At 41.4% G+C, this 24,877-nt stretch overlaps 1 protein-coding gene across 8 annotated transcripts in view; it reads right to left on the bottom strand.

Annotated features, from left to right (window-relative positions):
- The window catches only part of TSPAN12 (tetraspanin 12), a 42,863-nt gene extending 20,897 nt beyond the window's left edge, over positions 1-21,966 (bottom strand). Inside the window, exons 1-5 of one of the 8 annotated variants that reach the window (XM_062609637.1) lie at positions 21,835-21,962; positions 21,279-21,415; positions 20,314-20,361; positions 7,983-8,065; positions 7,201-7,336 (exon numbers count right to left, since the gene is read on the bottom strand). In XM_062609637.1, the coding sequence (XP_062465621.1) occupies positions 7,201-7,336; positions 7,983-8,065; positions 20,314-20,361; positions 21,279-21,344 (333 nt within the window). In that variant the 5' untranslated portion in view covers positions 21,345-21,415; positions 21,835-21,962. Of the gene's footprint in view, positions 1-7,200; positions 7,337-7,982; positions 8,066-8,837; positions 8,858-20,313; positions 20,362-21,278; positions 21,503-21,810 lie in introns of those variants that run through there. The other 7 variants (XM_062609638.1, XM_062609635.1, XM_062609639.1 and 4 more) reach the window with 7 other exon arrangements.
- Positions 21,967-24,877: the final 2,911 nt, after the last annotated feature.

The raw sequence follows: 24,877 nt of genomic DNA on the forward strand, positions 1-24,877 counted from the left end.
GTTTACTTTAATAGTTAATCTTTGCTTTTATAAAGAAAGAGGTATTATTTTGGAAATAAGAAAATGCACACTTCAGATAATTATTAGGATTTATTTGCTCAAGGCTCAATTACCTAAAGTCAGTGAACTCCAAGGAATAAGGGTTGTTGTTGTGAGGGTATGGTAAAGTACTGAACAGGACATAGGTAAAGATAGACACTAGACCATTATTTCCTCACAGTTCAAAATATTCCCTTCCCCCTACTTTTTATTCAAAACTAAAGTTTCCTCTTCCACACAGATTTTCAAAATACTTCATCTCTCTACCACTTCTTTATTTTTTTACCAAGGAAATCAAAGGAAGGTCCTTTTTCCTTGTAAAATAGACCAGTTTGGTACTGACACACAATAACTCTGCCTCAGCATGCCCAAAACCACTTCAGGCATTCACCATTTTCAGTGAAGAAGTGCTCTCAGATATAAAACCAATACCACAGCCCCTGTGCACACAGCACAGTGTCTCTGTGATTAATTAGTCAAAAGGGCAAGATTAGGCAAGAAAAAGAGATTAATTTAACTGTCAGGGCATGCTCTCCACACTCAGTCTGTGGCAACAAGAATGCAGTTGAACTACAGTGTCAAGGCATACCCCAGCGGTGAGGCTGGGCTGCATTTCAGACAAGACACTGAGCTTGGCTTTGCTTTGTGGATCTGTTTACTCATTTACTCCCTCCTTGCTCTCAGGGACCCTCCCATTCCCTATTCCTTTCAGCAGAGGGGAAAAAAAGAAAAAAAAAAACATGGAAAATTGAGCTGGGAAAGCAAGCAATGAGAAAAGAGGAGTTAGGAAGGACACTGGAGAAAACGTACACTATGGCAGCAAGACCACGTATCATCTCCGCAGCTCCCCATCTTCTTTTCTCTGTCAAGATGCAGCACCCCTCACTCCCATCCTGGTATCATTCCCAGCTCTCCAGCCTCAACCTCAGTCCCTTGAACCTATAATCTTATCAATCCCTGTCTTTTCAATAGCTTCCTGGTACCCACATCCATCATTCCCCTTCACCTACCCTTCTATTACTACCTGTCCTCCTCTATTCAACAAGGAGTATCTTTCCAGAGACCTTTTCAGTTCTGGTGTCATTTCAGTCCCTCCTCCTGCCCTGGCTATCAATGACTTTCAAGAACTTGAGAGGGAGGAAGCAGTATTAACAGTGTAACAAGTGGGAATGGGGGGAGGATGGGGGGTGGGGGTGGAGGGTGGCCAAGGGACAGGAACAAGTAAGATAAAAAGAACAAGGCTTGCTGCAAAAGTTTTGAGTCATGAGTCTGGACACAGTGACACTCAGTAAAAACAACACTCAGGACAAACATCCCCAAGAACAAGAAAAATAGTAACTCCATTAGCTGAGCTTAAAAGTATAGCACACAGTGCGACGCGTGCCACAGAATTCCAGGCAGTATGTTTCATGCCAAAAACATTCTGGAACCATAAAATATCAATATTGACAGATATTTACCTTTCAACTTCTCACTGCACCTTCTCCTTAAAGGATGAGCAACTGACTCTTCACTATTGCAGAAGTATGCAAAAAAGCAACTATTTTAATTGACAGCATCATAACCATGCTTTCTGAGCTTGCTGTTGTGTCGTGGTTTAAGCCCAGCCAGCAATTAAGTACAGATGCTCAATCACTGTCCCGAAGAGCAGGGAAAAAAATGTATAAAAAGTATGGGTTGAGAAAAGAACAGTTTAATAATTGAACATAATAATACAATAACGATAGTAATGATGAAAGCAAATAAAGAGAGGAAGGAATAAACACCACCCCACAAGAAAAAAACAAAAAAAAAAAAAAAAAAAAAAAACAAAAAAAAAACAAGTGACACACAATACGATTGCTTACCAGCTGGTGACCGATACCCAGCCTGACCCAAGCAGCAATTTGCCCTTCCTGGTCACCTTTCCTCCCACCCACCCACTCTCCCCCACCTCCCCTGTTTATATACTGGGCATGACGTGCTGTGGAATGGAATACCCCTTTGGCTGGTTTTGGTCAGGTGTCCTGTCTCTGCTCCCTCCCTGCTTCTTGGGCCCCTCCTCATTGGCAGAGCATAAGAGACTGAAAAGTCCTTGATCAGGGCAAGCATTACTTAGCAACAGCTAAAACATCAGTGTGTTATCAGCATTATTCTCAGACTAATGCCTGTATCAGCTACTGGAAAGAAAATTTAACTCTATCCCAGTTGAAACCAAGACAGTAAATCAAAAGCATTCTCCTACATAGCTCTCAAGGGGCTAGACAGTTTTTGTTACTTTGAGCCACTGGGTAACTGCACCAAACAGTACCATGCTGCCTCTGCTCTGCTACAACACGGCTGTACGCTCAAGGCAGCTGTTAAATGCTAGGGTGAAGGAAGCAGATCATCACTGTGAGCACAGCAAATATTTGGATTTTAGCCAAACATTTGCAAGAAGACCTGGACACTCCCAACAGCTCAATTCCTGTCATACTGCTCCACCCCAATACTCTTCCCTCCATGCTGCTCAAATATACAGCTGCTCTTGCTGTCTGTTCAACAGGCAGCACCCTTCATCTCTAAATGCCTCCCAAAAAACCACAGTGCCAGCCAACTCTCTCTCATCTGTGAGCTCCCTCTCCTAGTTAAGAAAATTGGGCACCGTTTCAAAGCACTTGTACTTTCAAAGTACATGCACAGTGCTGCACATTTATGATGAAGAAGACAGGGTCAAAAAAAACACACCTCACACTTAGGCTGAGGAGTTGTCACTGGACTTCAGACCCACTACAGTTCACCACTCTGGCAGCCCTGCAGAGCACACCCACTCCTGCAAAGCCCAGCTTCACTCTATGGTGTTGGAGCTGCCACAGTGTCACCAATCTCAAAATTTAACAATTTCTCTGAACCTCAGAAACTCCCAATTTGAACAGGAAAGCAGCTTACCATCTATCCCATTTCAAGGCAAACAAAAAAAGATGCCTGTACTAGTCATCATCAGACATCTCCTCAAACAGTTTCTCTTTGAACTGAAAGTTAGAAATACAGAAAGAAGGGAAAAAAAAAACAACTCTATATTTATTTTCTTGAGAAAGTTGCTCATATCTGAAACTACTGGAGTATAATACAAATATTTTCTCTTACAATTGGAATGTGAAATAAGCAGCACTTCAAAATGCAAACTACACGTCCAGCTCCTTATTTACCCACTGACTATCTGAATTTGAATTTTTGTGCAGTACTGGCTTCTCATCAAACATGTACTACAGTACTATAAACCCACTTAAACCAGCCCTTCCACAAGGCTGGCCAATCTGACTTGTGAATCCCCATTTTCCTTCTGCTCACATTATAGTTGTAAATTAACTGCTGAAAAAAAGGCACAAAACATGAAAATGAACTCAGTCTCTATCCTGTTTAATTCTAAACTGCATGGGATTACACCAAGCATGCTTGTCAGTTATTTTTTCCCTTTCAATGTTCAGTTGTTAAAATAATGAAGAAATATGTCTGGTTGTTAAATAACAATTCCAGTGCCAAATGCTAGTACAAGGTATTGGAGCAGCTGTGACTGTGGTAAGAGTCCACATGGATTAGAATAAATACTTTTTATTATTATAGGACAAATAACATAGCCATTGTCAGGTGAACTTCATAGAAACTACATTCACCGACACTGCATTTAGCTGGCTGAGAACTGCTGACATGAAACAGCTACATTCAAGCTAGATTTGTCACATCTTCAGTTAACCTTTTCAAACAAAACATAGTATAATTTCTTTCTTATTATGATTTGTCTGCTTTTAAAGAAGAGATCAGTTTAGTTTAATGATGGGTTTGTCTGGTTGTGTTTCAACTCAATTAACAGACAATTTAGTCTGGCAAGTTCCAACTGATAACCAAGTTTTGGCAAAAGTGAGTTAATAAGTAATTGACCACACATAAATAGGATCTAACAACATTTAGCTCTGAGGAATAGTTATTTCTTTGCCAACTTAATCATAAATATCAGTAATAGGATTTGCCCTATTGACCATCAAATATTTCTAACAGTTTTGCCCTTTGTGAAAACATATGCAGACAAATTTGAATCCTGCACTGTTTAAATACTGTAATTACAGAAAACTCGTAGTTAAAAATGCCAAAATTTGCAATGAAAGCTCCAGCCAGGAAAATATTTTCCAGTGGTATTTTCATGAAGTTCTTCTTGTCAAGCAACAGAGTTTACACTTGCTGTTCTTCATCAAACAAAAACTTAAGAAAAATCAGGCACACTTAAGGTTACTGTTCTTAAAGAATATATGTGGGGAGGGTGTGGGTGCTGTGTTCTGTTTGGTTTTTAGCTAGGCTATGGGAACAACAGACTTTAAAACCAATCCAAAATGGACAGAGCCTCAGAAGAAGAAAAGGATGGTTCTGGACTTAAAGAAAATATAAGTAAGTTTGAAGAATCTTGTTTGAAAAACTGTAACAAGCACCATAAAACCTGGACTCTAGCTTCTCATCCTTGGACTTCTACATTCAAGTCGGTGGCTAGGAAAAGTCCAGATCTTCCAGTTTAGGCTGGCATCACAGCCACTTCTACATGAGGACACTCATCACTTATGACATACAACAAAATTATATTACAGACACTTCAGGCATACATGGGCTTTTTATATCAACCAGCCTTTCAGAACTTAGTATTTGTGAAGCAGTTAAAATTAAATGATAAGTTTTAAAATGCTGGTTCTACAAATAATCCACAGCATGCAGAAGACTGAGGTTGTTATATTTTCTTACTATTAAACTGAGTAAATATTAGTTCAGTTTATATTTATGCCCTGTGTGAATCTGGGAAGGTTTCAAGCATCTAATTGCAAGATAAAATTTGAAAAACAAATGAAAATAATTATATATTCAGATGTACTAAAATATCTAGCAACATAATATCTATATATTTTATGGTCCTTATGCTTTATTAGATTTTCCAAAAATCCAATTCAATTAACATTAGCACTAGCAATTAGCATGCTGCCAGGATGTCAAGATTTGTGTCAAATATATCTGCATGCAATCATGATGGCTGTTCATGCTCTTCTGAAAGAAGATTAAAAACATGACTGAAGAGGTTGCTCATGTTTTACATGAAGGATCTTTTCTTTTAGATGCACAAAAGCTCATTTTGTTGATCCATCACTTTTCTGATTAGTCTGATGAATGAAGCATTGACTTACGTCTGCATACTTCTGTGGTATAACACGATTGTATTTCTTTAACAGTTAATCAAAGACAATGACATACTTAGGAAGATACCATTTAGATTTGCTTATCAGTCTGCTTAGAAAGAATAAATTCTCAAGCTCCCGAAAATGAAATATTACCACACAAAACTACGTATATGTCTTGCTTTGTTTTAGTATCATTTGACTGCCTAAAAACACTTTATTTCCAGATGGCACGAAAAGCTATAAATTGTTTCTTCTTTTCACTGGCAGTTTAAATAAACTGACGGCCAAAACCAGTTTTAACTTCATTTTCTTTTTAATTAGTTACAACTTCTTTTTCAAGGCTTATACCAAAAGCCATAACTTTTTTTCCCAGGTACTATGTAGCACTGGTCTATATCATATAGTTGCTTTTACCTTTTAACTAACTCACAATAAAAACTATCACCACTACAAAATAAAAAACGCTTTGTAAAATAAATTTCTTTTTTTATAAGGTTGTGAGATAAGGGTAAGTTTTACTATTTATACAAAATAAGTATGTACAAAGCCCTTTTTAATGTATGCAAGAAACACTGCTAAATAGAGCATGAATTTACATTAACCCATTATTTTTATGCAAGGGCTCATAGTAGCATCTGTCTTAGAACTTGTTCCCATGGATTTTAACATTGCAAGTTTAAGATCTAGAAACAGAAAATGAGTGGCTATTACTATAAAATATTCAGATTTAAATTAGAGGTTTTCCTAACTATATAGCTTTGAAACAACAATCCTCACACTGCATATGGGCTTTACAGCCATTATCCTCTTGCAGTTGAGGAACACTTCTGTTGCAGAATTTCAGCTGGAAATCTCAAATAAAGCTTACTCCCATCCTCTCGAATGAAAAGACATTTTAATACAAAAGCCAGGACAGCTTCCAAATTGTTTTAGCTGCAGTTAAAATATTTCTTTTTAGATAAGAGCAAAGGTTGCATAAATCCATAAATCTCAGGCAGGATTTTGCCTGTTCAGCTTTTCCTGTAATCACAGTTATCAAGTCTTACACACCTCTTTTGCATCCATTGCTCCCACTCTCTCAGGCTTAAGACTGCTTGAAATCCTGCTTATCCTCATGTTAAAAGACAAAGCCCAACCCTGCAAGGACTACCATCTAGACTTTTAAGAAGCACACCGGTATATGGCACTCCTTGATCTTGGGCAGTCTAAATATTTTGAAACTCTAAACCTTTAAAATTAGTGCAAGTTTGATAGGGTTTTTGGTTTTGATGTTGGAGTTTTTGTTTGTTTGTTTTACTGCTCTAAAAATCACTGACTTGATGAAGAAAAAGGCATTTGGTTTCCTTGGCAGCTGAAGTCTGGTCATAGTTAAACTGTACATAGAGCCTTGTGCAGGAAAGACTATTGCTTTTCAGCTGCTGTTGGCTCAATTATGTAGCTTCCAAACAAAGGAAAAAGCTGGGTACTAGGAATTTATTTCTAAACTTGCCCACAACCAAAAGAAACTGGAAAATTCCACATCCACATAAGAGAAGGCAAAGCTTTGGAATACACTCAGAAATAACTTTCATCAGCTACAAATGCTGTTACTACACACATGCAATCAACTGTGTGGATAAAGCAAAGTCTAGGTTATTTAGCTATCACACAGCCAAAAGGGTAGCATTAGGTTTATTTCAAAGCACTAAGACTCACGTTCCTATAATTATTAGTACTTAAGAGTTTGAGTTATATTTCCCCTCAGCAACTCCTCTACTAAATGGATTTTTGCAAATGACACACTGCTTGTCTTTCAGTCACAGTATAATGCAGTCTAGGCAATAAATTCTTTCCTACTGTGTGCTTTGCAATTACAATTCCTTACTGATACCATAACTCAACATGGTAATAAAAAATAAGCAGTATTTGTCTAGTGCCTGTGGATTAAAACTCTTCTTACACTCCTGAAGCAAAGCAGAAGTTAGCTGTTTCTAGAAGTTATGAAACATACCCAGACAAGGAGCAACAGATTACTTTTCACTGTTCCACAGTAGCCCAGCATTCCAACCATGATGAGGAAACAGCAGACTGCAATCATGACCGGGTGGACCACAGGAAAGTAAGTTAAAATGACAGCCTCCTCCACCCTAAAGCCAATCAGAATCATAATCAAAAAAGCATCATAACACAAAAGTAATATGTAATATATATATAATACAGCCATCAAAATGAAAACAGTGGATTAGCAGATGAGATCTTTCCAGCACCTTGCACATTTCAGAGAAATCTATTCTACATGGTTTTAAAGTCAAATGCTACATTCAGGTACCAGAAAGTAATGCATCATCTGAAATCTCTTTGGAGAGAAGTCGATCTTCCTATCCTGCGCTTGCACAGTACATGGTACAATGAGGCCCTGTTCCATCACTAGGGCTCATAAGCACTACTGTAACAAAACTAACAGGATTCCTAAATCTCTGAAGTGAATAAAGTATTTAAAACTAAACAGTAATATAATAGTTACATCTGGGCAAAGGGCCAAAAAACCGATCCCTGTCAGAAGAGAAAGGCATAGGAATAAAACAAGATTGAATTCCTATCTTTCCTGCTTCTCTAAGTTCAACTGATACCAGAAATGCTGGCAAAAATACACCTTTTAAAAAAACAATAATTAGCTCAACTGAAGGTTTCTTAATTCTAGAAATCCTAATTAGGAAACTTCCCATACAGAATGAACAACATATACTGCAATCAATCACCCACAGAGGTTAACAGGTTTAAGGAAAGCTTTACCTTGTTTCTGCAGTTAAAGTGAGAACATTATTCAGGTAGTCTCTCATCCAAGCAGAAATACCTAATACGCTGATGGACATCAGCTAAAAAGAAAAGAAGTTATTTATCATGCATTAAAAAAAAAAATTGCAAGATCATTCATAACTATGTAGAAGATCAATTATCAGTAATATCTTTCATGCTTTCATTTATCCAAACCACATACTGTTCCCAAAACTGTACTTCTATATGCTTAGAGTTGGGTTTTGCCCAAGTATTTAGGGAGACAGTGACAATAATCTTCTCTTCAGCATGCGTCAATAATGCCTGGAATAACTTCTCTTCCATCTAGCGATGCTACTACTGGCTCAAGTCCCACCACTGCACAGTTTACCACAAAAACAACAGAGATGGTTTTGCTAAAATCAGTGACTCTTTCAGGACTCACAGTGACACCCACCAGTCTGTACAAAACTATGACGGCATGCTGAGGTACACAGCCAGTGAAGAATAAGCAGAAACCCCACAGAGGATACAACACTACTGATACACTGACACATACAAGAGGAGATGAGGAGATTTATCTTGGAGTTAAATTCAGAAGAACATAATTATTTTTGCTCATTTAGACACAGTCACGCCATGAACACTATGCTACAGTTTCCTGAACCACAAGATGAAAATAAAACTCACTGCACTTCAATTACAAACCCCAGACCATCAGAGTGGCTTAGTACCTAACCTGCCACCACCTCAACAGACCTGAATTTCTGTCACCCAATGCCACCATGTACTCCAGCATACCTGGGATCTACCAGTGCTCTGGTCTCTGATTTTCATGAGAAGCCAAACCCAAACAACATGGTCACAACATACCTACCACACCATGACAGCATCAGCTCTTCTGCTGCTGTACCAGAGGCACTGCTAGAGGACAAAGCATTCTTCACAGCACTCAGCACTTGTCCATGTATTTTGCACTGGGGTAGGTGAGCCAGTTTGCCCTTCCTCCTAGAGAAGGGCCCATGGAACAGCAACAGTCATCCCACTTTGTGCATGCTCTCTGGCCACAGAAGGACCATGTCTCCTCCTGCACACACAGGACAGCTGGAGCACAGCTCCCCAGACAAAGGGTGAAAGATGCAGCTACAAACTCGAAGGACAAGAGGGAACCACTAAGCTTTTCTACAAAATGGAGTAAAGTTAAGGTTACTAATGCTGCTTGTTAGCTCTCAAATTATTTCAGCTGGTTTATTACACCCAAAGGAGAATTTAGGAATATCAGTCTCACATGGGCACCTAAGCCTGAACCACAACTCAAGTGCTGAATCTGGCAGATTCAGGCCTTCAGCAGCACCACTGTCTAACTGAGGGAGGGAGACTTAAGCTGGTCTCGCTGAATACTGCTGGCTCTCCTGAATACTACTGTTTTCATGCACTGTACAGGCTTATGCCAGGAAACCTCAGCATTGCACTAACAGCTTCTTACATCAGTGAGAAGTGCTAATCTCCCCTGTTGCCTTCAACAGCTAGCGTCCCACATGCTCTCATGTTTCCCCAAAGCTTTTATGAAGAACAAGTTAACTGGTTCAAACCTAACATGTAAGAAAAATCACTGTGTGTCCTTACTGGCTCCCCTGTCTGCAGCAGGTCCACAGCAGGCTACTTCTGCCTTTAAAATTTCATGGGAAGTCCCACTGGATACTCCATGGCTTCCTCCTGCTCTTCAACGCCAACACACGAAGTACAGGCATTGCATTGGCTCTGGGTGGTGCCAGCAAGAGCCCTAGGTGCTTGGCATGCTGCAAGCATAGTCCTGAAAGCTAGTGCATGCTATTAAGCCTACCATGTACAGATATCTTTATGTTCTGTGGGATCTATTTTAGCTGGTGGAACAATAGGAGTAGAGCTTTTTCTGTTGTATTATTTGCAGGAAACTGCAGGAGCAAGGAAAAGTATGTGACTAGAATCTCCTAGATAAACCCCTCAACGATGGCCACCTCCTTGGAAGAAAGCATCAGGCAAATATAACATGCAAGCAATAAAAACCACATTTCTAACACAAGTACAGGTACGAAGACTACAAGCAGACAGACTGCCTTCTTATGGTCAAAAAGCAACAGAACACATTTTTTACCCTCCACATCTCCCTGCAAGGCCTGCTGATACACAGAAAACGTTAGCTTGCACTTCCACTCTGTTTAGAATAAAATACTAAAGATAAATTTGGTTACTTTGCTTTGCAGCAGTGGTGCTCAGGAATGAAAAGTCCATCAAAACCACACTCCCCAGCAACTCTTAACAAGACCCAGATGGCCCAGCTACAAAAACTGTATCAGAAAAATGTTCTCTTGCTAAATAATATTCTTCCTCCCATACCAGACTGAAGGGCTGCCTAGTCAGCTGTTAGGAACTTGCAGGATGCACACTTTCTTTCAGCCTTCAATATGCAGCAATACAGTCCCACACAGCAAAAACTTGGAAGAAGGCAAGAGTTTGCTTCTTCAACAGAAGTAAAATTTGGTAGGCAAAAGGGTTACCACAAGGATTCTAGAGCCTGCAGGTGATTCAGAAACAACAGGGAAATCACAGAGTAACAAACTAAAAGGCGGAGGGGACAGAAAGGACTTTGTAGAGATTACAAGAAATTAACAGTCCTGCCGCTCAGAGATCACTCAGTTTGCTATAAGGACTTGCCTACAAATGCAAATCACAGAATCATAGACTGGTTAGGGTTGGAAGGGAACTTAAAGATCTAGTTCCAGCCCCACTGCCATGGGCAGAAATCATGAAGGAGAAGGACTGTTTTCCTGCTTGAGTTTTCTCTCCCTCGGCACATAATTTTGCCCACATAAAATCAGTAAGCGGAAAGTATAGGCAGATACATCTTCAAGCTGTGGCCAACACACGGCCACATGACTTCTAAAGAAACGCTTAATGACCATATCATGGAACATGACTCCCACTTACCACAAACAGCAACTGGAAGACTGCTACCTTTCACCTAGGAAACATAACCTTCACCAATAACGCAACAACATGAACACTCTTTCAGTCTGTAAGAACAAGCTCTCTATGAAAGGTCCCTCTATTCAAAAAGATTTTAGACATTTAGGTCCCCTGGCTGTTTTCCTTCAATGTAAATAGCTAACAGCCAATTACTACTGTATCTTGCTGGACATAAATTACATGCAAGAAAATTCCCCAATAGCCCCAGTGATAACCATGTTACAGCTCACCTGCTCACCTATCCTGTGCCCTGAACGCTCTCACCATCATTAACTCCTTCAGGTGTTACTGACTTCTGCTACACTCACAATGCACATATAGTATCAACACAAGAGCTAGCTCAGCATTACTCTGAAAACATACACGCACAATGCCTTACTTCACTGCTGCACAGATGTTAGACACAGATTATCTGAGCAACATCATCTTGCCAAACAGATTCCTTGGGAAGCACCTCTGACATCTTATTTTGAAGAAAGTCCAAAATGAATTATTACTCCAAGTGACCTGAAAGCCAGAGTGCTGTGACACACTGGATTCATGAGCAAGAAAGTCAGTAACACTTATCAAAGCAGGGCAGCATAAAGACATGACTCAAAGAATAGGCAAATACTCAAGAAGCTCCTCTTGAATGAAGGGGCCCACGGAAGAGCAAACCTTGATAACTCGAAAAAGTAATTCTGCAAGAGGTTGATGACAAAAGGTACATTTTACAGCACATAATCTGGCAAGCGCTTGGTAGCTCTTTGCTAGCAAAGCGGAAGTGCTGGGGAAAAAAGTCACATCCCTTCCAATCAGCAGAAGTAAGCCTCTGGGCAGAAACACCCTGCAGGATTAAAGATGCATTTGCAACACCAGATAGCCCTGCATCATGACTGATGTTTAGTTTAGCGACAAAAGATTATCAAGCACAAGCACCCATCAAATGACTTGCTCTCCTGCTCTAAAGCCACAGGGGAATCACAAGAACACAACATGTGCCTGGCCTCCACAACCTCCCACTTATGACTCAATATGCATATGTGCTGCACTGTATAAGTGCTAAGCATCCTGAAGTGCCAGCTGACATCAAGGAGGCTCCAGGCATACACCACTTCACACCACCTATGGCAGAGGCAGATCTTCAGTCAGCAGAACAGGAACTCCACTAACACCAGCCATACAACTCAGCCCATGTGCTCAGTATGCAGAAACAGTAACAACCTCCCCAAAAACCTTGGTGTGCATCCGAACCTACCAGCAAATAACAGAAGGCACATTGCTGCAACTCAATGCCATGAGATTTTCAAGGAGTCATGGGCAAGGGTAAGGTTTTTGTGGTTTAAGTCAGAAGATGGAAAAAGGTGGCCTTAAAAAAAGTGCAGCCCCTACTTCAGCCACTGTTTTGTAAATAATTCAGATGCAAAATACAGTTAGAGATCTGTATCAAGAATCAGATGAAAGGACACAAGTTTATCAGAAATAAAACTACCAAGATAATTCTCACCACATTAGCAGTTATATCATTCACCCAAATGGTTTCATCCAAGCTTCTCTGATGACAGTCTGCTGTGCTGTACACATAATATGATAGTAAGCAGTAAAACATGTTTATTTGTTGCAGCTGGCTGCACAAATCACTATGGGTTTCATTCTGAACTGTCACAGAATGTTATATAGCCATGAACATGACATGGAAGAGTTTACAAAACTGCCTCTTGTCATACTCTACTTTAAATATATTTTCACACTGGCTAAACGAAGGTAATAAATAACATTTTTATATACAACCAATATGCAGATCAAGCAATAATATATTCAATTTCCAAACTTATCTTTAATGTAAAGTTTTTAAAGCTATTAGAGCTTTCTCAGACAACTGAAAAAGTCCATCCAACAAAGGACTCAGACTATTAGGAGTGGCCATTTTCAAGCATAGGTTAAATTGCCTCTGGAATTCTTCTACATAAATTATGCATCAAAATGAAAATATAAAATCGTATTTTATACATTAAGTACGTATTTTAAACCTACTCACAATGCCATATCTAAACTGAAAAAATAAATCTTCATTTTCAATTAATGAATGAACATGGACTTCTGTCTTTGAAGGAGTGAGAACAATTCCTGTTGCTATTTGCACACTTGTTTTCATTCTAACACCTTAATTTTTAATGGTGAAAGTTCCTACGCTCAAGTTTGAGAGAAGGGGTTTTCTCCATTATTCAGCTGGAGGAAAATTAAAAGTATCTTCCATACTGAGTATCACACACCACTCTTTATTCTAACAGATGGGTTAAACAACTTCAGGTCACACTCTGGTATCCATATAAAGTGCTGACTAGCAGCACTACAGAGCAACTTGCTTTGCAGAAAAAGGTTTCCTGCTCTAAGGAAATTAGTTCCAAGATATGACAATATTCATCAGAATATGTCCTTTAATTTTAGTAAGGAAATAAACCTTGAGAAAATTTTCCAGTTAAAACTGATTTAGGTAACCTGAGCTGAGACTTATCAAAGGGGGGTGTAGGGGGTGCGGAGAAATCACTACAAGGTCATGAACAGAGCATACTGCAATGCTTTCACAAGATTTTCACAATTAGGTTCGATACTCAGATAACTGAACAAACACAGATGACTCGGATCTCAGGATAAACAGACAACTACATTTTGGGGGAAGAGAGGGGCGTAAGGGCGGAAGAGAGGGGCATAAGAGGTCTTTTTTGTCTGTATTATCTGGCAAAAGCCTTTAAATGTTTAGAGAAAGGAAATTTCCCTATTCCCCACTAATGCACCTTTTATTCTACAGACATGCCAACATTTAATTTTAGCTGAGCTTCCTACACAGGGTTTAGCCTTGCTCTCCTCCCACTTGCAAACAGCTGAAATATTTACTTATTTGCACTTTGAATCTGGGTTTGCTTGCACAGCTACAACAGTGAGTTAACAACCTGCTCCATGTTTGGCACAGGCTGGAACTTGCACACTTTGCAATAGGACAGCTGCTGGATCACTGAGAGCCTGATAATGGATCAGCCTCCTCAGGGAAGCAAGAAAGTTTTCCAGCAGTTGGCTGTGCAAGGCTCCTTCAGCAACACAGCATAAAGAACAAATAAGAGCCGAAATATGCAAACAAGCTGAGGTACAGTTCATCTATCAGACAGTTCTGAGTGTCAGTCCTAAATACCAACTTCTGGCTGTGTGGCACAAGTGTACTTTAAAAACAAAGAGGGATACAAAAGCACATGTATTTCTGCATTCAACATCTCTGTGACTACCTAGGCACTGCACTTCTTGTTAGGACATAATTTGTGCCACTCTTCCCTCAAAAGCATTTCACTGTCAGAACTTTTGCCTCTGGCAAGACACAGGCATGTGCTGCTAATCATGGGTGATTTGGAGCAGTGCTCAGAGCTCGAGTCTCCAGATCTGTATCAGGAGCCACACCATCACCATCAAGATGATATGCCTTCACATATAAAAAATATACTCTCAATTTTCTTTCTGTTAAGAGCTTGATTTTGTTCACAGACTCTAGTCAACCTCACAGATGGCAGACAAATTATTTTTAAACCCAGGGTATATAACTGGAAGATTAGTATGAAAAAAGTGCAAGTATTTCCTATGATTCACAGGACCTACAATCAGCTGTTTGTGGGAACATCACTTAACTTCCCTGTTTTACATGTGAATACACAAGAGCACATGAAAATGACTAAAATGAACCTGCATTTTTAATTAAATCACACATTCTTATAAAACTGCAGAAAATTAACTTCTCCCCTATACTTCAGGAAATAGCAACAAGAGATTAAAAAATTGGTATTACTCCTATGAGCCATGTCAAGTGTCTACCACAGACTCTCAATGGATGGGTATGGTGAAGAAGCAGTGCATGCGAATGCCCAAATAACTGGGTAGCTACATTCTACAAAGTGATGATAAATTTGAAGGAAAAAAAAAAACAAATGCAACTACCTACAGGCCAGATGGACCTTCCCAGTTCTGCTGGAGATCACAGCTTACTGGTATAAGCATTTAGCTTGAAGTTTTTAATTCCTTTTGATCTGTGTGCTCAAACTCAGTCAGTACAGGTTTGTGGCTTAATCCTTCAAGGTTGATAAAATGGGTTCCACACAGTTAACCATAAGGATTACCCAAAAACTGTCTGTGGTTTTACTTATTTCTGAATGCCAGTTAAGAAGTGTATTAATGTAATTTCTAACATTAGGATGGGGTCTGGTTTTATTTTTTTCTTTCCATCATCACATCTAACCACTCTTTTTCAGAACAGTTTTGCAGAGACTTGTCTATCAATTCACTGTTGACATGTAATGAAGGGTGAGCTTTATCACCTACAAAGACACATGGGATAAAAAGGTTATATAGAGGTAGATGCAAAGTTGACCTTATGACTCTCAGTTATGGCTGAACTCTGCTTTATTTTATTAGGACATGGTCTAGTTACGTAATGACGTTACATAAATAATGCAGCCCAAAGACACCAAAAAGTAAAAGATTTCTCAAAAACAAACAAACAAACAAAAACCAGAATTAAAAGTATTTCTGGTCTTTTAAAACTTCTCCTGTAGCTTACTCTGCTGAACACATTCCTTTAAAATACACCATTTTCCCACAGAAGCCAGGGTTATTCTTGCATGGCTTTTAGGTATTTTCTTTATATAAGAATGCTGAGAAAATCAGGTTTCAATTACCCAGGTCTACACTGCAGTCTCTAAAATCAGAGTATATTAGACTAGAATGAACCTATGCTTACACTGCTACAGGTACCCAGCCAGGCAGTGTTCATTTTAATGGGTATCATTAGTCACTTAAAAACTTGACACGAACTCTATTAATTTGAAATATCTACAAACCCCACCAACAAGAGTGGAAGTTGGAAAGCAGCAGAAACAGAGTCTGGTTCCACGAAAAGGAGGATTGATTTCTTTCTCACGTCACAGTAGACTTGAAAAACTGAAGCAAAAAAATTACAAGATTCAACAGACACATCTGAGGTTGGAAAAAGCAAGAAATACAATACCACTGCTTCCAACCACTCTTAGTGCCCCTTTGCGTAACACTAACATTCTTTTGAGTTCCCAGGTGGTACACCCAGCCAAACCTGGAAAATTTAAGTGTGCAAGGTATTCTGAACAAAAGGAAAACTAACTGGAAGCTTGCTCCTTTTTCATTTCATGTGACTTTTTGTTTACGGGCACAAATTCAAGATAGATGCAAAATAATTTCCACTACCTGCCAGGACGGTTTATTGGCTGCAATCACAGGGTTGAAATTAGATGGTACTGCTACATTTGTGAAGGAAAGCTTAGGCACTGCTCAAGAGAAAAAGCACATCACCAGGCAGAAAAACCTCACAAGGTGAAGGATGTGGCAACATTGCTGGTTTGGCTCAAATATCCACTGACACTATTAATCATTGGTTAAGAGACCCTTACCACCTATGACACAGACATCTGCAACTTACAACCTTGATTTTTCCAAGCCACTACAGTACAGTCATGCCCAATTACAAGGGACACAATGGCAGCTGTTCCTCCTTTCTGCCTCACATGTTCACCAGAAGAAAAAAACAAGGAAAGCTGGCAGTTTTCTGAAGACAAAGTCTATATGGAGCTTTTCCTGCACAACAGCTAGACTCTCTTTAAAAAATGGGAAAGTTGACAAAATAATTGTACTGCTTTTACTTGCATCTACTATCACTACCTAGTTCACCTATTTTGACCATAATTTTTTGAAAGAACACACGTGGCTAAGCTGCCAAGTAAAACAGGCCTGTGCCTCTCAAACTTATTGCTTTGCTTAATCACCTCCTATTGTAAGCAGCCAGGAGACTGAACTTTTCCTGTATTCAGCACCATTTTCTAGTTCCTGTTGTAGCACAACCCCTGCTGGCCACTGCTCTCCATAATCTCCTGTGTTATGCCTGTGCCATTATTATGGGCTGGCCATGTTCTATGACTGAATGTCTCCCCAGCATAAATGTTTATGAAAAGAGACCACAGCAAAGTACAGAAGAACCACCACAGCAAGATGTGATGAAGAGGATTTCTGTCAGGACAAGTTATACAGTGCTCAAAATGAAAGAAGATGCTCATGTTGCATACATGACTGCTAATGAGCTGGAGCAGCGTCAAGAGCTTGCTGATACAGAAAAGCCTCACCAGAAGTCTCATAAACTGTATCTGTAGAACTATCAAAACTAAATTTCTCTAAGTCCTGACACACACACTAGCTAGAGATGATAAAGGTCAGTATTGCCACTAACAAGAGAAAATTAGGAATCAGTAGGAGCATTTCTTCTCTCAAGCACCACTAAGATAATCTGCCTAGTTAACCACTAAGTCTTGAGTATAAAATACCAAATCATGCTTTTTTGGGGGGTCCCCTCTTTTTATCAGGCTTTCTAGAATGTAGCATGCTGCAAAAGGCAGTGTTACAGTGTCAAGTGAGACACCTGCAGAAAGCAAGTGTCATAAATTACCTTAAGAAGTGATGCTCATTTACACATGAGGATGACAGAAGAGTGAAAACAGATGTTAACTGCAGGACTGAGTCTGAAGGATATTCCTTGTCCAGGGCACTATAAAGAAAAACCCTCCTGTAATTAGAAGACCCAAGTTGGTCCCGGAACTGCAACTCCTATAATTTACAAAGAGACATCTTGCAATCAAATGCGTTATTCAACTGACCTTGGAAATATCTTCCAGAAGAGTTTCATCAGGTCTAAAACACAGTCATTCACTTAACAGATTTACACCCATCTCAAAACAAAACACCTTTCAAGATCTGCTTCAAGTTGCAGCTACAGAAGTAGCGATCCATTCACAAAACTAGTGTTTTTCAGAAGCAGTAAAGGTGGTATGTCAACTGGTCTATCACCCAAGCAGGATGAACCACTAAAACAGAACCTTGATCTTACAGTTTGTCATGGTTTAAGCCCAGGCTGTAAGTCAGCTATGCAGCCCTCTTGCTCACTCCCCCCCTTTCTCCCTCCACCCTGCTCCCAGACAGGGAGGAGAATTGAAAGAATGTAACTCCCACAGGTTGAGATAAGAACAGCCCAGTAACTAAGGTATAACACAAACCATTACTGCTACCACCAATAATAATGGTAAGGGAAATAACAAGGGAAGAGAATACAATACCACCTGTTGATACCCAGCCTGACTGAGCAGTGAACCAGCCCTTCTGCGTAACTCTCAGTTACATCCTGGGCATGAAGTGCTGTGGTATGGAATACCTCTTTGGCTAGTTTGGGTCAAGTGTCCTGCCTCTGCTTCCTCCCGGCTTCCCCTCCTCCCTGGCAGAGCATGAGACTCACAAAGTCCTTGGTCAGAGCAAATATCTGAGCAGGAACTAAAAACATCAGTGTTATCAGTGCTGTTCCCAGGCTGAAAGTCAAAAAGCACAGCACTGCACCACCTACTAAGAAGGAGGAGAAAAAATGACTGCTGATGCTGAACCCAGGACAGAGTTGATTTCTTATGAATTAGTTACAGCTATGCAGCCTTAAGGCCAAAAATTACAAAAAGTATAACAAACAACACCTGCCTCCCCCTCATACACACACAGGTACAACAGCCTGTCTAAGATTCCGCATCACAGCTCATCAGCTGAGCCCAGCTTAAACACGTCTTCCCAAACAGAAAGCACGCAGCTGTACTCTTACAACCAATGTTCTGGAGAAGCTATAAGAATGGCAGCAGAGTTACTGATAAAGCTCTCTCACTTCTCTGCTTCTATAGGCTCTGACAGCAACCAAATTAAGAAGACACCAGCATGTTGTGGCAACCATCAACATCTTCAGTTTTTCAGCAATATTCATGGTCAGATTAGGAATTCTGTTAGGCATAACATCTTCTGAAGGAGCTTTATGCGCACTAGTCTGCCCTCACCAGGCTGGCGATAACAAATATTGGAGTCCCATCATGCACACACTGGGACAGCTGCACATAGGACAGGCCTGAAGCTGACTTCAGATGTTCCCTTTAGGAGGTTGATAGACCATATCAGACAGTGATGACCAGCTCTTAAACAGTTTTTGTCAGACCTTCAAAACCTTCAAGCCCTCAGTTTGGAGGAGAAAGCAATCCCTTTTGCATAATGTGTGGTTAGACCTACCACTGGACAGCAGCACAGTGAAACAAGGAGAGAATGTCACTCTATTTTAGCCAGGACTCTCAGTAAGACCATGATTTTAAAAAGTCAACACATGTTGTTTGCACATCTTCACTGTTCTCAGTCAAACACTGATAACTGACACAGCCACTGGACACATTATCAACAAGCTTGAAGTCATTTAGCGGCAATGGCCCCTGGGAAGGAAGGAAGCAAGAGAAAGCATAAAACCCTCAAAGACTGGGCTTCAAGAGAATCACATATATGCATCCCAAACTGGGATGTCTGTACAGACCCTGGAATCATGGCACTGGTCTTGTCTTTACCCACTGGGTCAGAACCACTGTGCTCGGAAGGAACATCACTGCACATTTTTAAAGAGCTGATCTAATCTAAAATTCCTGACATCGAACCCACAACCTGGGCTGGTGTTTATCCAAGTAAACACTAACTTAAGCAACAGGCAAGCTAAAGCTTTCCAAACGGAAGAAAGTGCAGAGACAAGGGGAAATCATGGCCCCCATGCCCACACCAGTAGATAAGCACCTGCTGCGAGGGAAACTTTTCACCAGAAAAACTCTGCCCTCATGTCATGCTCTGACACTCAGAAAAGGCAGTGGCAAAACTCCTGCTAAGCCAAATAGGAGAAAATTTAAGCTCTGACAGAGAAGGAGATGTGGCAGATCTCCCTACAACAAGCAGCTAGTAGCAGATTTGTATTTAGCTGTTAAATACACATCTGAACAGGACCAGATAGGAAGCAGAAAGAGGTTTCATTACACATTCCTCCAAATAAGTCTGATGTAACTGCAAATACATTTAACTACCCACCCACCACACATCCCATTTCATATCACACAAATCTGGCAGGCTTGGGTATTTTTGCTTATTTGTTTATTTAGATTCAATCAAACCAGTGCATTCATCTGATTTATAAAATGCAGAACTCAAAATGGACTGGCTAATTTTTCATTCAAGTTCCAACACCTTTAATTTTACACACATTATGGAAGAAAGCTTTATTAAGCTTAATTCTGTGTGATATCTATGGCGCAAGTCATCTGCTGTACTGGCAATTATTATTTAATTACCCAGTCACATGCTTCAGCTCTATACAGATTTCACTTAGCTGCTCTGGTATAATATCCAGGGTCCTGATCTCAGCTAGGAAGATTAATTACAGCCATTTATTTATTTTTTGGAGACAAGCATGAGAAGTTACCATTTTCTTCCCTGGGACAGATTCAAAAGATCCTTTCTCCTCTGTAATTTGGGGGGAGGAAGGGAAAGGGACACATGACAACTTCCTAGTTAAGGGCAATCTGAGAGATTATTTGAAGTGCAACAAAATCTAAATGATCTCTATTTAACTTTCAGTAATTGTGGGACTCCATCTCAATTACATTACAAACCAAGACTGATCCCCACCCATTTATTATCCCTGCATCATTCAAGCCTACAGCACCTCAGGAATCAACCACTGTTAACAGTTATGGGATGTCATGCCTTTTGCACTTTTGTTTCCTTACATTTATCAAGCATAAATCTCAACTATTCAGGTGAAGAAGATTCCATTCAGTGCAAGTGGGTGAGGACTCTGAGTGACCTTCATCATACTGCTTGTCCAGAGCTGTGAAAGTTTAAGAGCAAGCTCAGATCACACCAATTTATGCTTGAGTGAGAAACCCTGCTGCTGTAAATATACTTTTGACTGAAATACTGGAACCAAAGTAAGAAATCACCTTACCTGCCTGTTAGGATCTGGTAACTGAAAGCACAAAAAAAAAAACAAACAAACCACAGGTCAAGGCCTCTGCAGAGCAGCTCACTGCTTAGGTACCTGCAAGAGTGTGGAGCTCAGCTAGGGTCACGGGATGCTCTGAAACGCATCTCAACGGGTAGGCACCCATGCATACTTCCCTCTGTAAGTGTTACAGGTGCACAAATTCACACGTGTATTTATAACACTCGTTAACACCAGATCTAATTTTACTGACAACTAGTTTCCAAAGGCTTTTTTTTTATTACCTCCCGTGACCAGGATTCCCCCGTGGGAACTGCCCGGCCGGGGCAGCACACCGGCGGCACCAAGGCGGGCAGCCCCCCGCCGCCCGCACCTCTCCTCCACACACCTGCTCGGGCGGCGGTGGGGGCCCAGCCTGGCCCGCCCCGCGTCGCTCCACTCACCCAGAAGAGGAGGTTGAGGGCGTAGAGCAGGCAGCGCAGGCACTTCACCGAGTCCTCCCTGGCCATGGCGAGCCGCCGCGGGAGACAGCCCCATCCTCTCACCACATTCTCCCTCCCAAGGCCGGGCCGCCGGCGCCCTGCAGAGGAAGAGGCGGAGAGGGGCCGGCCGAGTCCCCCTTGCCGAGAGACGAGCGCGCAGGTGGAGGCAGCGGAGCCCAGCCAAGCTGCGGGGCGGCCCTGGATCAGCCGCGCCCCGGAGGGAGCGGCCAAATCCCGCAGCAGCCACCGGTCACTCACCCCTGGCAGCCTCCTTTCTCCTGCCGCCCCGCCCGGCGATACTGATGGGCGAGTTCTTTTAGTAACAACAATAAACCCGTGTAAAATGGGTAAAGCCGCAGGCTGCCCCAGAAGCAGAGCGGGTCTGAGAGCAGGGGATGCACGGCCCGGCCCTACCCGGGAGCGCTGGCTCCCTCTCCGCCCGTGAGGGACGCGCTGCCTCGGGCCAGTCGGCCGGGGGACAGCTGCCACTTACCGCCCGGGCGCCCCCCTCACTCACTTGCTCCGGCGAGGACTCATCGGGACGGGACAAGGCAGCAGAGCTCGGAGCCGCGGCACCCATGCCCGGCCGTGCAGGCTATGCCTCCGGCGGGGCGCTGGAGATACGGTCCCGACAGCTGCCCCGGCCCGTCCACCCGCAGCGCCCGGCGGCAGCCAGCGGCACCTACACTGTCGCGCATGCGCCCGCACTCGCCGGCCGCCGGGTCCTATTGCCCCTGCGCCTCCCGCCCCGTCCAGGCCTACGGGGCCTGAATCCCTATGGACGGGAGCAGGAGAGTGGCTGTCTTCCTATGGCCTACCGGCTGGGGGACGCACGCTGCGGGGCTGAGTGGAAGTGGAGGCTCATGGCATGTGCGAGACTGGAGAGAGCTTGGGTTCCTTCCAGGGAGCTGCGCCCGCCGGGCCAGATTTGGCGCTCTGCTTCAGGGGCGCAGCCCGGTGGGACAACCCCAGAAATGCGTTCCCCGTTGACAGACACGCTCAAAACCCAGTTATGGAGGGGCTTCGGCGGTGGTCTGCTTTCTTCCTTCAAGGCAGATGTGAAGCAATGGGCTCAGGCAAGCTAAAGTACACGGAACATCCCCGTGTGGTATGGGGGCCCGGAGTGGCATATGCCTCATGAAACATGGGGGACTTTGCAAGATTTTGCAGGTGTTTCACAAGGTTTCTGCACTATTGCATTGGAAATTAAACTCTGCTGACATCAAACATGAATCCTGTCATTAACAAGTGGCCCAGCACCTGCTCCACACTGCTAAGCAGAGAATTCAGAAGCACAACCATATTGTAGGTAAGTTATTCCATAAGCAGGAAAAATCTAGAGTTATTATTCAGCAAAATGGCCACTGATTTGCCCCATATATCTCAGTACTTACAGATGCCACAACTAAGCTGAAAAAGTCATCCTGCCTCTGAAATCTGCTAAAGTGTGTGTACATTTGGTGATTATGGTGGTAGTTCCCTACTGACTTCTGTATTATTTCAATGTATATATCTCTCCAAAAGGAAGAATTCCAGTCTAAAACACAGTTATATGCAGATTAGCAGAGAATTTTCCATGAATACATATGAAGGTGTTGCAGTGCCACCATCACAAAAATGAGAATACACTGAAGAATGTTTCTTAACTAGCAGAGGAAAATGGTCTTCAGTGCATGTTATATAAAGACTGTTTTAACAACTGCTAGTGAAAGCTAAGGACAGAGATAAAATGGATAAAATCTAGCTCTTCCGAGGCCAAAGAAAAATATGTATCTTGAAGCCCTAGAAAGGGTGACTTGAAAAAACCACACAAACTCCAGGTACTCAAATGCTTGTCACTTAGGCTGTTGGTGGGATCGCACTTCAGCTTTCATTTACATGATTTCATGCCATTAGTAACGAATCCGACAGACAGACTCTTCAAGCGTATTTATCTCTCCTTAAAAAGAAGGTAAAACGGGCATGGATGAACGTAAAATCCCATGCAACAGGGATTTTATGCCAAATTTATAGAAGTGAAAATGGTAGTAAAGTTGAAAGTACTCAAGAATGTTGCAGAAATGTGGGGTGTGAAGATTTTTCTTCCTTCAAATTTGCTAAGCTTTAACTGCTATTTTGATCCTATTTTCTGAAATCGAGAGCCCCTCCAGGAAGTGCAGTATGCCACATCTCTAATCTTAAGTGAATATTGCTAATTCCATACCTCAATAAGGCAAACTGAGCTAAAACAGATACTGTTAAGAGGTGACATTGTACATTCATTATGCTGTTTACATACCATTCATTCCTCTTGTTACTGAAGACTTCACGTGAGCACAGTTAGCAAGACAGATCTTGAGCAGGTATGGTATTTTCAGTGAGCCCACACCAGTTTACAAAAATAGTGTCAGTTTACGACTGAGCTGCAGCCTTGGCTGGGGAGAACACAGTCTGTTATAAATCAAATTAAAAACAATTGAGGTTGTGTTTGTGTTCTTGATTGTTCCTTGGAAGAGAAAAAATGATCTGAGCAAGGTTCCATGAAAAATGCACTACAGCACTACAAAATATTCAATTATCTTACACCCAATGAGTTTTCTTTAAACATACCTAAAAGGGCAAATAAGTCTTCTTACTTGGTTCAGGTATTCTTGGTTTAAAAACTCAACTATTCCTAGTGCATAAGGAATTTGAGGAAAGAAAAACCAGTCTCTTATGCCTCTTACTTATTAAAAATCCTACTGAAAATGAGACTTCAAGATTTTGTGTCTCTCAGTATCCAGTTTTGAGGCCTTTGGCCGTGAGATGCTCTCAGTCTAAGTCTTTAAAAGTCTGTTACAACAACTCCGCCACAAACATAAAGAGGATCCCCTATTTGGTGAAACCTTTTTTCTATCGTTTTGCTATTAGCAGAATCATTAGTAGTCCAGAAGAGATCTGCTCAAAACCTAAAGAAAACAGGTCCTATTTATGAATGTCTGCCAAGCGCTATAGGGCCCAGAGGAAGGTCCCTTTGGAATACTGCTTTCTATCCAGCTGTCAGACTTTGTGAAATTTCCATGATGTCAACACTGGGAAAGAAATACACAGAAAGTTCCCATGTATTCAGAACAGTAATTAAACTGGAAGTATCGGCTGATCACCCCCCCCAAAAAATCAGGGAAGCAACTCTGCTGCTTTGTTGTTTTGCTTTAAATTAATATTTTGAACTTCATTTAAGGCAAGACAAGAGAAGATATTTTTCACAAAAAGAAGTCTCATGATGAAGCTCTTCATATTTATAATTGTTTTGGAAAGGAGAGTTTGCTGTTAGCAAGTAACGCTTCTTTAATGTGCAGCCCAGAGACTTAGGAGCATGGAAACTGTTGAAGCCTTGTGGATCAGTATTGTCTGCTGGTATTCTCCGATGTCTAATAACCAAGTTGTGAAGCTTTTTTTTTTTCTGTGAAAGGGCATCCACAATAACTTTGTAACATGAATTCTGTAGACTTAAATAAAGTGTTCATGACACAGCCTTTCCATCAGGGGGTGATGGGAATGCCCGTAATTCCAATAATCTCTCTTTCCTCTGTTTAACTGTC

The sequence above is a fragment of the Pezoporus occidentalis genome, unplaced genomic scaffold, assembly GCF_034315485.1.
Source record: "Pezoporus occidentalis ecotype Australia unplaced genomic scaffold, CSIRO_AGI_Poc_V1 ctg14, whole genome shotgun sequence".
Taxonomy (NCBI): domain Eukaryota; kingdom Metazoa; phylum Chordata; class Aves; order Psittaciformes; family Psittacidae; genus Pezoporus; species Pezoporus occidentalis.